This window comes from Euleptes europaea, chromosome 17 (assembly GCF_029931775.1).
Source record: "Euleptes europaea isolate rEulEur1 chromosome 17, rEulEur1.hap1, whole genome shotgun sequence".
NCBI classification, from domain to species: Eukaryota; Metazoa; Chordata; class Lepidosauria; order Squamata; family Sphaerodactylidae; genus Euleptes; species Euleptes europaea.
This window is the reverse complement of record NC_079328.1, coordinates 36,677,789-36,692,903: the sequence shown is the minus strand read 5'-3', so window position 1 is coordinate 36,692,903 and position 15,115 is coordinate 36,677,789. Positions and strand designations below refer to the sequence as shown.

The window sequence follows — 15,115 nt, the reverse complement described above, 5'->3', positions numbered from 1 at the left end:
GGGTGGAGCCTGAGGAGGGTGGGGTTTGGGGAGGGGAGGGACTTCAGTGCCATAGAGTCCAATTGCCAAAGCGGCCATTTTCTCCATGTGAACTGATCTCTATCGGCTGGAGATCAGTTGTAATAGCAGGATATCTCCAGCTAGTACCTGGAGGTTGGCAACCCTACTAACGTAAGAGGCATCCTCCTCTGATCCTGGAGAGAATAGGTACACATCGTGACTAGTATCCATTTTGACCAGCAGCCATGGATAGCACTATTGGTTATGAACATGTCCATTCCCCTCTTAAATAGGGTTGCCAGGTCCCTCTTTGCAACGGATGGGAGGTTTTTGGGGGCAAAGCCTGATGAGGGTGGGGTTTGGGGAGGGGAGGGACTTCAGTGCCATAGAGTCCAATTGCCAAAGCGGCCATTTTCTCCAGGTGAACTGACCTCTATTGGCTGGAGATCAGTTGTAATAGCAGGAGATCTCCAGCTAGTAACTGGAGGTTAAAGAGAAATGCAGCACCAGCTTATTTAAAATTAAGCAATTCAAAGAAACTAAACCCACCACTAAGAACTGTGGAGGTAAATGAATATGGAACTCGAAAACAATTCAAAACAAAAATATATTTAAGCAATCCTTGATGATGAAACATGATTAGGATTTGGACTGAACTGTTTGGACTGAATTGATTCTGAGGCTTCCATGCCATGTATATGGGTGAAGTAACCGTACATATATTTTTTACTTAAACACAATATGTTAGCAAGGATTGCTTAAATATATTTTTGTTTTGAATTGTTTTCGAGTTCCATATTCATTTACCTCCACAGTTCTTAGTGGTGGGCTTAGTTTCTTTGAATTGCTTACTTTTAAACGAGCTGGTGCTGCATTTCTCTTTAACTAGTGTTTGTTCAGCATACGTATCTATTATTGAGAGTAACTGGAGGTTGGCAACCCTACTCTGAAAGCCTTCCAAGTTGGCACGCTTTCTGGCAGGGTATATGAGCTTTGTTGGGCTACTGGATGCTGCCCTTTCCTGCTCCTCCTTTCTAACCTCGGCCGGGGCTTGGCCGCGCGCGGCCACCAGAGGGCGCCGTTGTGCCGGCAGCCCGATGGAACGTCCCCGGGAGTGTCGGGGTCACTGCCGGTCAGTCGGGCAGCTGCGGCCGGAGCCGGAGCGGATGGCCGGGCTGGGAGGGCGCAGCGTCCTGGTGACCGGAGCGAACCGAGGCATCGGCCTGGGGCTGGTCCGGCAACTCCTGAGCGAGCCCGACCCGCCGCAATGGGTCTTCGCCTGCAGCCGGGAGCCGGACGTGGAGCGCGCACAGGTGCGGAGCTGGGGGTGGGTGCCTGTTTGCGACCGGTGCGTGTTTACCCGGCAGCTCGCTGGGGCTAAAGGCCATTTCTGCATGGGAGGTGTTGCTTTGGATTTGCTGCTTTCTAGATGCGCATGCTAGGAAATGTTGAGGGCAGCAGGAAAAGAGGAAGACCCAACAAGAGATGGGTTGACTCAATAAAGGAAGCCACAGCCTTCAATTTGCAAGATCTGAGCAAGGCTGTCAAAGAGGGGACATTTTTGACGACTTTCATTCATAGGGTCGCCATGAGTCGGAAGCGACTGGACGGCACTTAACACACACACACACTCAGATGCACATTTGCCTTGACCTGGAGGGCCCAGGCTAGCCTGATCTCATCAGATCTCAGAAGCTAAGCAGGGTCAGCCCTGGTTAGTATTTGGATGGGAGACCACCAAGGAATACCAGGGTTGCTGTGCAGAGGAAGGCACTGGCAAACCACCTCTGTTAGTCTCTTGCCACGAAAACCCCAAAAAGGGGTCGCCATAAGTCGGCTGCGACTTGACGGCACTTTACAGACGCACACACAGATGCACATTTCCCCCATCTGAATTCTCAAAACTCTGCATCTGTTGAGTTTGGAGAATTTGGATGGGGGAAATGTGCATTTAGAGAGTGGCAAATCCAAGGCGAAACCTCCCATGCATAAAAGTCCGCAAGGCTGCAGCTGTGTTTACTTGGGAGTAAGTGCCACTACGGGGTTTATTGAGGAATGGAGCCCCAATTCCCACAAGTTCTGGGACTTGAAAACTGTACTTGAAAGTACAGCTGAGGACTTGGCTGAAATTGCAGGCGAACACGACAGACGCCTTTCTGGCAAACATTGGAGATTAGAAAGATAAGTTTCATATTAATGATTCCACTTTCACCTAATGCTGGAACCAGCTTTGGACAGCAGGGGGAAAAACTTTTAAAAGAAATAATTCTCAATCCACTTTTTTAAACTATACTTGGCAATCATCGGTATTAAGAAAACGTTTTGGGGAACAGCCAAAGGAATTTCTCAAATGCGTTACCTTCTGTAGCCAAATTCCCATTTTTCTTCTGGGAAATAAAATAGGATTGCTGCTACAGAACATTTTAGCTGCCCTCCCTCTCCTGTCCCTTGAACGTGTAGTCCAGTATCCCAAAAGATACAAATACGCTTTCATTCGATTGGGCAATAAACTGGTTTCAGTGTGGTTGGGAAAACACACACTAAATGTATGCTTATTTCAGAAATTTCTGTGCTTGACAACAGACCTGTGAGGGGAAGGGACTAGTGGGCACTTAAATAAATCATTAGTTTCATAGACCTTACTAGACGGGGAGGGGGGATGTCTAGTTGAAGAATTCTGTGTGACTTGTAAGCTTGCATAGTTTACTACCAACCTAAGATGGTCCAAACAAAGGTGTAACTTTACCTTCTTCATTTATCCTTCTCTGCTCGACTTTCTTACCTGTTGCCTCTGTCTTTTCAGGAACTCAGGAATCTGGTTTCCAAATACCCCAACCTTGTGATGGTGAAGCTAGGTATTTCCTTTCTTGGCCTGTATCCTTCATTCTGGGGACCATAGGACTCCTCTGCTTCTACTCCATTTGGTCAAACTCTCCCACCGTATTGCATCTGCTCCCTAAAGACCGGACTGAAACAGAACTAGTGCTTTTTGGCTTCTAAAGCAGTTGGCCCTGTTTCTTTAGACTTTTCAGTCTCAGTTAGGACAGGGCCTTTGCTATTTTGTAGTTGAGTTTTTTTTTCCTACAAAGGACATTCAGCCATGAGCTTTTTCCACCTCCAGTCTGAACAGGGTTCCCTCTTCATGTGCTGCTTGTATGTGAAGCTGTTTTGCAGTGGTGGCTTTTCTGCCAAGGTCACAGGTCTGTTGGGACCTAGAGGTTGGGGTGGGGTTGGCAGGACAAAATAGAAGAAGAAGAGTTGGTTTTTATATGCCACCTTTTTCTTCCACTTAAGGGAGACTCAAACCGGCTTACAATCACCTTCCCCTCCCCACAACAGACACCCTGTGAGGTAGGTGGGGCTGAGAGAGCGTGACTGGCCCAAGGTCACCCAGCTGGCTTCGTGTGTAGGAGTGGGGAATCAAACCCAGTTCTCCAGATCAGACTCCCCCGCTCCAAACCACCGCTCTTAACCACTACACCATGCTGGTGTATATAAAGAAGTATATAAAATATGCATTATTCTCTGGCCCTCTGGTTGTGAGAATTGGGCGTCTTTGTGTACCTGAATGCAACTGCCTGCTAAAATTACGGCAACAGCCTTAAGTTACACCCCACTAATTGCAAATGGCTAACTTGGGTATATCTGAGCATTCATGTTTAATAGCACTTTTTTTTTTTTAGGGCCAGTAACTTTTGCAGGGCCTGACCTAGATGGCCCAGTCTAGCCTGATCTCATCAGATCATGGAAGCTAAGCAGGGTCAGCCCTGGTTAGTCCTTGGATGGGAGACCACCAAGGAAGTCCAGGGTCGCTACTCAGAGGCAGGCAGTGGCAAAACCACCCCTGCTTGTCTCTTGCCTTGAAAACCCTACCAGGTTGCCATAAGTTGGCTGTGACTCGATGGCCCTTTCCGCCACCAAGTTTGCAGATTCTTTTGTAAGGCTCTCCTGCTGCAGTCTTGGTGTATTAAAAGGCCATCCCAGGGCAGACTGAGCTTGACAGTCCTCTCATGAGCTGATGTCTCACCAAGGCATCTGGTGACCTTCATTCCCTTGTCGCTGAAGGCCCTGCCTTGAGCAACATAAGACCATCAGAACATAAGAAAAGCCCTGCTAGATCAGACCAAGGTCCATCAAGTCCAGCAGTCTGTTCACACAGTGGCCAAACAGGTACCTCTAGGAAGCCCACAAACAAGACAGCTGCAGCAGCATTATCCTGCCCATGTTCCACAGCACCTAAGATAATAGGCTCCTCTGATCCTGAAGAGAACAGGTATGCCTCATGACTAGTATCCATTTTTACTAGTAGCCATGAATAGCCCTCTCCTCCATGAACTTTTCCACTCCCCTCTTCAAGCCTCCCAAGTTGGCAGCCATCACCACATCCTGGGGCAGGGAGTTCCACAATTTAACTATGTGTCGTGTGAAAAAATACTTCCTTTTATCTGTTTTGAATCTCTCGCCCTCCAGCTTCAGCAGATGGCCCCGAGTTCTAGTATTATGAGAGAGGGAGAAAAGCTTCTCCCTGTCCACTCTCTCCATACCATGCATAATTTTATAGACCTCTATAATTTCTCCCCTTAACCACCTCCTTTCCAAGCTAAACAGCCCTAAGCGTTTTAACTGCTCCTCATGGGGCAGTTGCTGTAGCCCCCTGATCATTTTGATTGATCGTTTCTGCACCGTACCTGACTCACTAACAGTGGCCCAATCAAGCGAGGTTAGAACTGTCCCCGTTGCTCCCCTTGCGCCAAAACTCTTCCCAACTATTACTCTTTCCTTCCACCTCTGTTTTTGCAGATGCTACAAGTTCCACAAGCATTAAGGATGCCGCGGCGTGCGTGGAGAACCACCTGAAAGGGTCGGGGCTGAATCTGCTAATAAACAATGCTGGCATTTTTAACAAGGTGGCGTTGGACACAGTGAACGAGGAAGACATGATCAATGGATACAAGACCAACGTGATTGGGCCACTGTTAGTGAGTCAGGTACGGCTGTGTTGGGCACAGGAGATCAGAATAGGCCACGAGCTGCAGTACATCCATGCAAAGAGCAGCTTGGGCCGGCTGGACGGGCAGAACATCTCTGACTTCTGTTTACTTGGTCACAAGGGACAGGGGGAAAGAATCCTAGGAGCCAAGAGCAACTATCGTATTGTTCCCTCCACCCCCACCAGCTAAGATTTTCTTCTCAAGCTCTGCTCTCTGTGGCCCCCACCTGCAAAGATAAGGCAGGTGGTGACAAGAGACAGGGCTTTTTTGGTGGTGGCGCCTCACCTTTGGAATGCCCTCCCGCTTGAGACATGCCTGGTACCTTCCTTACTCTCAGGCACCAGGTCAAAATATTTCTGCTTAGCTTCTGAGATCTGTCAAGACTAAGTTGAAACATTCTGGGTTTGGTCATTTTGCCCCAGTAGGGACTGTCAGAAAGCTGATAGGAAAAAAGCAGTTTCCTTTGAAATGTGGTGTTGGAGGAGAGTATTACGGATACCGTGGGCTGCCAAAAAAACAAATCAGTGGGTTTTAGATCAAATCAAGCCTGAACTGACCCTAGAAGCTAAAATGACTGAACTGAGGCTATTGTACTTTGGCCACATTATGAGAAGACAAGAGTCACTGGAAAAGACAATAATGCTAGGAAAAGTTGAAGGCAGCAGGAAAAGAGGAAGACCCAACGAGATGGATTGACTCAATAAAGGAAGCCACGGCCCTCAGTTAGCAAGACCTGAGCAAGGCTGTCAACGATAGGACATTTTGGAGGACTTTGATTCATAGGGTCGCCATGAGTTGGCCCCTCCCCAAGCCAGTCATCTTTCTCTCCTCCCCTTTCCAGGCTTTTCTGCCTCTGTTAAGGAGGGCAGCCCAAGAGAGCTCAGAGAAAGGGCTGAGCTGCAGCAGGGCAGCCATTATCAACATCTCCTCTGACATGGGCTCCATCGAGTTAGCCAGCCTCGCCCACATTAGCGTCGCAATCCCATACCGCTGCAGCAAGGTAGGTGCCCTCCCCAAGTGTTCTGACTTCTCCGCTGTTAGCAAACTGGCCATATGTTAGCAATGCTGATTTTATGACCTTAGGCAGATCATGAGAGGGAGGGCAGGAAGTTTTGCATTAGTGTTTGGTTCTCGGGGCCCTTTCTGGCATGCCCAGGGTAGTGCCTCTTGCAACTTTTCCTCCAGGCCAGATTGGCCAGAGATCCTGGAGGGTTGTTTTGTTTTTGTTTTGTTTTTGTTTGCCATCTTCTGGGTGTGGAGTACGAGTCACTGGGGGGTGGAATGGGAGGAGGTAGTTGTGAATTTCCTGCATTGTGCAGGGGGTTGGACTAGATGACCCTGGTGGTCCATTCTAACTCTATGATTCCATGGCCTTCCTGTCCATTTAGTAGAATAGATGGTCCTCGTTTCCCTTTGCAAACTGTGGAAATCATCTTGGCTGCAACACAAATTGCATTTGTGGGTGTGTGTTTTTCAGCATGTATGTGGACACCTGTGTGGTCTCCAGGTATAATCCTCAGGGGGCTGGGATTTGCTGCTTCTCCCCTCAGGAGCACATAGTCGGTAGCAAATCTAGGTTATCCTCTTTTTTCATGTATGGTTTTGAACTTTGTTCGCCTTGAGTCCCTGCTGGTACCTGGCCATCGTCTCCTTTCCCTTCTTGCAGGCCGCTCTTAACATGCTGACCCAGTGCCAGTCGGTGGGTTACAAGGAGGATGGGATTCTGTGCATGATCATTCATCCAGGATGGGTGAAGACCAACATGGGCGGCCAGGAGGTGGGTGCTATTTTTGGGAAAGAGAGACATATGGGTAGAAGTGAACATAAGAAAGGCCCTGCTGGATCAGACCAAGGCCCATCAAGTCCAGCAGTCTGTTCACACAGTGGCCAACCAGGTGCCTTTCTAGGAAGCCACAAACAAGACGAGTGCAGCAGCACCATCCTGCCTGTGCTCCACTGCACCCAAAATAATAGGCATTCTCCTCTGATACTAGAGAGAATAGGTATGCAGCATGACTAGTATCCATTCTAACTAATAGCCATGAATACCCCTCTCCTCCATGAATATGTCCACTCCCCTCTTAAAGCCCTCCAAGCTGGCATCCATCACCACATCCTGGGGCAGGGAGTTCCACAATTTAACTATGCATTGTGTGAAAAAATACTTCCTTTTATCTGTTTTGAATCTCTCGCCCTCCAGCTTTAGCAGAAGACCCCGTGTTCTAGTATTATGGGAGAGGAAGAAAAACGTCTCCCTGTCCACTCTCTCCAAACCATGCATAATTTTATAGACCTCTATCATGTCTTGATGGATGCTTCTTGCTTCTGAAGTGAAAAGTGTTGTCCACCCCTGGCCTAAAGAACCATGATCAAGGGTCTAACTTCCTGTTTCTTCAGTGTTGATGGATAAGTTATAGAAGCACTTCTAGGCTGCTTCCACATGGAGGATTTGCTCCTTCCTGTATATCAAATTGCAGTGGGGTTTTTTTGGAGCATCTATGGGCTTTTACGCATTCGCAGGTTCCTTGCATCTAATTTCCTGTTTCTTTGGGGTATTTCTTCAGTTCTGCATGCGTTTTGCTCCCTCTAGTGGTCAATTCGATATAACACCAATTTTTATCGAGCGCAAGAAGCTGCTGATTTCAATTGCAGGGAGAAATGCTTCATTTAAAGCTGTGCGATGTTGAATCAACCATCAGAGGGAGCAAAACGTGTGCAGAACTGAACCCCCCTGAAGAAACAGGAAGTTAGACCCTGGACCGTGGTTCTTTAGGCCAGGGGTGGACAACGCTTTTTACTTCAGAAGCAAGAAGCATTCTTTCCCACAAAGCAGTTTCCTCCTGGCATGGATTTGTGCAATAGAATCGCCATCCTCTATCATTAGGGAGTTTCACAGTTACGGAGCACATGTGCTTAGACATAACTGGGGCATGCATTCAAAGAGAGATAAACCTTTCGGCTTTGTTAGAGTTCTTGATTTCCTATCTTGATGGCACTGAGGTCCAGATAGGAAAGATGTCCCACCCAGCTTGCAAAATTCAGTCTTCCAGATAGAGGCTGTTAGCCATGCAGCTCAGTCGCTACTTCTTGTTGATTGTTGCAGGGTGCCCTGACCATTGCCGAGAGCGCACAAGAGATCCTGGGTGTCCTTTCCAAACTCAGTGATGAACACAATGGTGCTTTCCTTAACTGGAAGGGAAGCAAAATGCCTTGGTGACGTCAGTAGGCCGAGACAGAGCTCTCCAATATCCCAGGTTGTTTCTGTGGCAGATACCTGGAATCAAGGAAGGAAGAGGCAGTGCCACTGCTAAGATTCCTTCGCTCAGCTTGCTTGGTGGGCAGAATTTTTCAATCTGAGAATAAACTCTACACTCTACAATGTGTGTGTGTGTGTTAAGTGCCTCAAGTTGCTTCCGACTCATGGCGACCCTATGAATGAAAGTCCTCCAAAATGTCCTATCTTTGACAATAGCCTACTTATTCCTCACAACAACCCTGTGAGGTAGGTTAGGCCGAAAGGCCAGTCAACAATTTTCCATAACAGAAGGGGATTCAAATCTGGGTCTCCCAGATCCTAGTCTGACACTCTAAACACTTTACCATGCTAATACTCTTTGGAGGTGCTGCCTGACCCAACATTTTGTTACTGGAACTGATTTGCACACTCTCCTGACCTTCCACAAACTGTGCAAAGCTGAATTATTCAAGACTCCTATTTTACACAGGTGACAGGGCTGCACTGTAACAAAATATAGACATTCTTAGCATTTCCAGAACTTGAGAGCCAGCATGGTGTAGTGGTTAAGAGTGGTGGAGTCTGATCTGGAGAACTGGGTTTGATTCCCCACTCCTTCACATGAGCAGTGGAGGCGAATCTGGTGAACCGGGTTGGTTTCCCCAGTCCCACACATGAAGCCAGCTGGGTGAGCTAGTCACTCTCTCTCAGCCCCACCTACCTCACAGGGTTTCTGTTGTGGGGAGAGGAAGGCCAATTGTAAGCGGGTTTGATTCTCCCTTAAGTGGCAGAGAAAGTCGGCATATAAAAACTAACTCTTATTCTTGAAAAAAGCACAGTGATAATTTTTGTTAAAGGCTGACAGGAAAGAGGGCATCTACTAGAGCAGGGGTCCTCAACCATTTTGACCCCGTGGGCACCCTGGAATTTTGACATGGTGGTTGGCGCAACCAAAATGACCACTTTGGGAGGAGGAGGCAACCACACACACATGCACAGAGGAAGCCCAAATTCAGGGGGTGAGGAGTAATTTTTTAAAAATACACTGTGAAAGAGGACTGAAGGAGAGGATAAAACCAACACTGGTATGGCAGCTGCCGCCAAAGTAATGTTATTTTAATCTGCGTAGCCAATCAGATCTCCAATGGCTGATCTGACTTGATTGACAGCATTGAAGTCTCAACGTGCAATACCCACATTTACCACATGGTGGTACCATTATATATAAGTTAATATAGTTATGTTTATACCCTCAAAACAATCTGTTTTGCATGATTTGAGTAGTGCTCTGAAAATTAAGATGAAGATTCTTTAGATGTCTTTCCTGTCTGTTTTGAAGAAGAATTACAATTTATCTTGGTCCAAAGTCACACGGATAGCTTCCAAGTGACAAAAAGTATATACTACTTTCTTCCTTTAGCTACAACAGTCCTGTGAAGCAGGCTGGTGCTTTTTTTTCATGATGGATGGGGGACAGAAATATTTCAACTGAGAATGACAAATCACCTCCTTAACCACTGTGTGTGTTGTGTGTGTTAAGTGTTGTCAAGTTGCTTCCGACTCATGACGACCCTATGAATCAATGTCCTCCAAAATGTCCTATGTTTGACAGCCTTGTCCATGGCGGCGGCGGCAGGGGGGGGGGGTTGTCAGATGTCTGTAGTACACAAATCGCCATATGCATTAAGGGAATGTACACAGATACTAAGATAATAAGGATTAGCCAAGACTTGGCATCACTTAAGAGGCAAAACCCCCCAACCCAAACCAGGCCCCTGTTCAGAGGAAACAGGAAGGGGAAATTCCCTCCAAGGAATTGGGGAAATTCCCTCCAAAGAAACTCCTACCCAGATCAGGAAGGGGCAAGGCCAGCAAGATGAAAAGACCGTCAGAACCAGACACAAGGGCTTAACAGTGTGATTCAAGGATGGGGGGAGGGAGCATTCTTGCTTAGTGTCTACCCACTGGGCAATGCTGCCAGATGAAATAGTAGGCAGATGGAAAATATCCATAGTCGGGAGATATCCACAAACTTCTGGTGGTATCTTCTTCCATAGGCAGCAAGCATAATAGCCTCAATGGGAAATAACAAACCTAATTCACCCAACAGCTTGCACCTTTCACCAAGAATTAACTTGCACATCACACCTAGCATTTGCAGAGTGCTTCAAAGTACTTCACCTCTCTTGTTGCAGTCTCTTTACAACAACTTTGTGAGGTATGTGGCCATTATTATTATTTTATTTCTAGCCCGCCCTCAATCCTCATTGTCCTTGTGTTAAGAGATCTGAAGCGGAGAGTGCTGCTTATGTAACCGAGGAGTTCATGACGCAGGCGATCAAGATTCAAAAACTTTCAGCCCAATGCTACACCCAGCTCCAATGTTTTCTTTCCTTCCTTCTCTCAAGTACAGAGCCATTTCCTTAATAATGTGCCGGAATCCTCCCTTTGTCAGCAATTGAAACTCTGCTGTTTATGGTAGAACTTCTTCCGCCTTGCAAGTTTCCGTAACAATGGCCTCCTTTGGCTTGGCAAGCTGAGCTTGCAGGAACCAGTTTTCACTGACCTGTTCTGAAGTTCATCCTCTTCATCATTTGCATTTCCAAATAAAACATGCCACATAGCAATACTAATCCTCCTACACAGAGCATTAAAGCAGTACAAGAGACGTTTTGTGGAGGATTTGTGGTGGGTACTTCAATTTCCCCTCCTCAATATTTATTCTTTCTTTTTTCTTGCTCCCTTTTCTCCTTCCCACCCACCAGCCAACCTACCTTCACCTGCCCCCTCCCGTCTTCCGTTTTCCCTCCTTCGTTTCCCCTGATGCCATCTACCTGGGAAAATTACGGCCCAGTTTCATGGTTCTGGCCACCAGGCTAGTCCCAGCTGTGCAGTGGGGAACCCCCAAGGATTTATGGAGGGGCTAATTTCCCCCTGTATCCCTTTTCCCACACTATTTCCTCTTTCCTCCCTCCTGGCTACCCCCGTATCCTCATCTTTCCCTGCTTCCTTCTCTCCTTCCCACCTCCCAACCAAACTACCTTTTGCCTGCCCCCCCCTTCAACTATAGCTATTATTTCATTTATTCCCCACTCTTCTCCACAGTAGGGATTCAAAACCACTTACATCATTCTACCCCATTTTATCCCCACAACAACCCTGTGAGGTACGATAGGCAGAGAATGCATAACTGCCCCAAGCTTCCATGGCAGAGCGGTGAGTCAAACCTGAGTTTCTCAGATGCTCACCTGAACATCTAACCACTACTCCACACTTTTCTGCGGTGGCTGCTGTTGAACAACAGTAAGCAGCTGGGCCTGGGTGAGCCATCAAGTCAATCCCTGAGCTCTCTCTCAAAGGTCAAAACAGCCCTGGAAAGGGCTATGCCCCTTCTGCTTTCTTTTACTGACAGAAACCCAGGCTTGAACGGTGGGAATACTGTTGTGGTTGCCTAGCAACTGCCATTTTGTACATTTGTTTTTTTAAAGCTACAGGTGCTGATTCTATTAATTTGGGGGATTTTAACCCCCCTGCAAGTTTTTTTGTTGTTTTGGATTTCAAATTTTTCTGCAAACCTGGAGTGTTTTTAAGGTTTGTAGACAGATCTATCTTGTCTGTTCATAGCTCCAGTCTCTGGATTTAAGTATCCAGAGATTTGGCCATGCTGAGAATTAGATATATTGATGTAGTTCCTCATTTCACTGTCTTTCACCCTGGGCACTATTGTTTTTATTAAAGGTAACGGCCTCCCCCCACCTTCCTAGATGTTTCCAATAGCATAAGACCGTAACGATTGCTTTCCTGGATCTGAGATAAAACCCAGCATTCTGTTTTCAGTCATAGCCCTCTGGATTTGTCCAGGAAGCCCACAAGAAATGCAAGAAAGTAGGAGCCCCCCGGGGGTTGTTTTCCTGCCTTCAACAACTGGTATTCATTGGTATACCACCTACGACCATGGAGGATTCACTAGGCCATCATAGCTAACAGGTATTGATAGACCATGAATTTTTGGATTGTTTGTTTGAAGAAACCAGCAGCTGCGGTCAAATCTTGTGGGAGTGAGTTCCGTAAGTCAATGTCGGGAAGTGCGTTCCTCATTCTGAACATCTTGCCAACTGATTTCCTTAGGTGTCCTTGACTTCTATTGTTCTAAGAGCATCTTATCCGCAGATGTTCCTTGTGATACTTTGATTCTTAGCACCAAAAGGCCATTTCCTGAATTCGCCCCACAAACACCCCCACAACTGTTACTCTGTTTTGACGCCTCCACCTCTGTTTAATCTGCCTGCCTTACATGCTGGTTTCTATTCTGAAGCAGGGCGTGTAAAGTGTGACTGCCACAGTTTCCCTTTTTGCTCAGGTTTAAGAATGATGAAGAGAATGCTTAAATCCCACCATGGGCAATTTCCCCTTACATTCAAGTATACCCAGCAACATCTGGTTAGGTAATTATGGGGACATGGGGAAGGGAAGCCCTAACATTTGCTTCTATGTGTCCCAGAGGACACCCACATCTGCTACTCGCTCTGAGATTTAACTTCTGAGGAAGGTCTGAACCCTGAAGAGCTTGAGGGCAGGTGTGTGCATGCCAACAATTGTTTTATAATGGATCAATAAATCTATCGATCACAACCCAGCCTTTCTCCAAGGAGTTCAGAATGACATAACCTATTCTCTCTTCTTCTGCTAGGTCCTCCTTCCTTCATGTTTGGCTTCAGATTTAGTACAATGTTGTAAGATTGTCTCACCCCATATACATCTAGTTCGCCAGCTACTTTTCCTGAGTCTTTCCATCCATGATTCATTTCCCTAAACTCAAGAATTCATGTGCCCATTCCTTACCCCCAGTGGCTACCCATTCATAATTTGTATGGATTGTTTGTATAGCAAGACCCCAGTCCATAACAGATTTATGTTTCATTATATATGGCTAGGTTTGTCCACATTTCTGAGGTCTCTCCTTCCTCACACTTTATCATACTCTTAAAACAGCAGATCAAAACAAAATAGCAGAAAAAAAGTTCAACCATCCAATGAAAAAAACAACAATGGAAAATTGGTCTTCAAAGCCAATCCATCCTGCCTTCCGTTTCAAAAATATGCATTGGGTACAGCTGAGTGCCTAAGAACTTGGCTTACAAATGAAGACATGCTAGTGCGAATCCTTAGGGAGCAATCCAATGCAGGCCTACTCAGAAGCAAGTCCCATGTTATTCAATGGGGCTTACTCCCAGGAAAGGGTCTTTCGGCTTGCAGCCTGAGTCAGTTAGGCAAGCTGCTCCCAGCTCAATACTCTGATCTAGGGTTGCCAAGTCCCTCTTTGCCACCGGCGGGAGGTTTTTGGGGTGGAGCCTGAGGAGGGCGGGGTTTGGGAAGGGGAGGGACTTTGATGCCATAGAGTCCAATTGCCAAAGCAGCCGTTTTCTCCAGGTGAACTGATCTCCGTCGGCTGGAGATCAGTTGTAACAGCAGGAGATCTCCAGCTAGTACCTGGAGGTTGGCAACCCTACTCTGATCTGTGATATGAGGATGATAGGCTGACCTACCTTACAAAGTTGTTGTGGCATGACAGCAAAACAATACAAGTGAAGTATTCTGGACACTCCAAAAGAGGTATATCATTGCTTTCATTAGCTAGAGATCATTATTATCTGGAGACAGCAAAGAGGGCAACAAGGACACGGTACTGAACAACCTAATAATGGCAGGTTCTTCTATAGAAATACAGTGCGTGGTTTTGTAATCTTGTTTGACAGAAGGCCACCGTTGCTGTGTGAGGTAATTAGGGGCTGGACAGACCATCAGTCTCTAGCTGACCTGTTCTTCCACTCTGCATTTTATCATTAAGATCGTTTAAACCAGGTGACTCCTTTCCACGATTATACCATGCTGGCAATAACCCCATTTGATATTGTACCTACTTTGCTGCAACGACACAGTAAAGAATCTGTAATTTGCCCAGTTCAAAGGTGGCCGTAGTACAAACCTTGGGTCAGCTGTCTTTCGAAAGCTTGGTCAAGAGGCAGCCATACTGGGCCTCGTTCCTAGATTCTCGCAGGCTTCCCTCATCCCAGACTTGTAGAGCCCCACGCAGGTCCTGTTGCTTTGCTGCAACACTCTGGGATACAGTAAATGTGACAGAGATAGTTAAGTTTATGTACAAGTCTGTCCCGTTCGTGGGGTTGCCACCCTCCAGGTAGTAGCTGGAGATCTCCCGCTATTACGACTGATCTCCAGGCGACAGAGATCAGTTCCCCTGGAGAAAACGGCCGTTTTGGCGATTGGACTCTATGGCATTGAAGTCCCTCCCCTCCCCTAACCCCGCTCTCTTCGGGCTCCACCCCAAAAATCTCCAGGTACTTTTCAACCCGGAACTGTCAACCTTTCCCGTTCACTTTTAGAATGGGGGTGGCCATCTAATTTTGTCTAGAGCCAGCGTGGGTAGAGTGCTGCGCTCCGAGGAGACCCAGGATCCAATCCCCACTTTTCCTTGAAGCTCTTCAGGTGATTTTTGGGCAGCCCCTCAGCCGAACCAATCTCACAGGGATGTTGTGAGGATAAAACAGAGTAGAGGTCACCTTTGTGTAGGGGAGAACTAAAATGTGATGGATAGGTAATTAGATACGCCTGTCCCCGGACAATCTCTTTAATTTTGACTTTCTTTGCCCGCCATCCTCTTCCAATATTGCTTACTCTAGCATCCCACTTGCTCCTTAACTTAAGGATTTCGTTTTATTAACCTCACTGAGCCACATTGAGAACTGCATACCCCCTGCAGCACAACACAATGATAACACAGCCGTCCATCCATATGGGGCCTTGGTTAAGTACCCTGATGACCCAACAGTCTGAGGACTTCAGTCATCACCTTAGGACAGAGGTTCTCAGC

At 46.9% G+C, this 15,115-nt stretch overlaps 2 protein-coding genes across 2 annotated transcripts in view; both read left to right on the top strand.

Moving 5' to 3' along the window:
* The window catches only part of LOC130489000 (RNA-binding Raly-like protein), a 181,250-nt gene that overhangs the window by 125,217 nt on the left and 40,918 nt on the right, over positions 1-15,115 (top strand). The window lies entirely within an intron of this gene.
* LOC130488996 (C-factor-like) lies at positions 1,166-8,208 on the top strand. Its single transcript, XM_056862699.1, has 6 exons — positions 1,166-1,313; positions 2,804-2,855; positions 4,801-4,988; positions 5,833-5,991; positions 6,658-6,768; positions 8,095-8,208. Exons 1-6 carry the CDS (start codon positions 1,167-1,169, stop codon positions 8,206-8,208), a joined length of 771 nt encoding a protein of 256 aa, XP_056718677.1. The 5' UTR covers position 1,166.

Bases quoted from the DNA above. Each gene is read 5' to 3' on its own strand.
- LOC130488996 (XM_056862699.1), top strand. From the start codon at position 1,167: ATGGCCGGGCTGGGAGGGCGCAGCGTCCTGGTGACCGGAGCGAACCGA. The intron at 2,856-4,800 runs GTATTTCCTTTC...CTGTTTTTGCAG, and splicing joins CCTTGTGATGGTGAAGCTAG to ATGCTACAAGTTCCACAAGC. The intron at 4,989-5,832 runs GTACGGCTGTGT...TCCCCTTTCCAG, and splicing joins GGCCACTGTTAGTGAGTCAG to GCTTTTCTGCCTCTGTTAAG.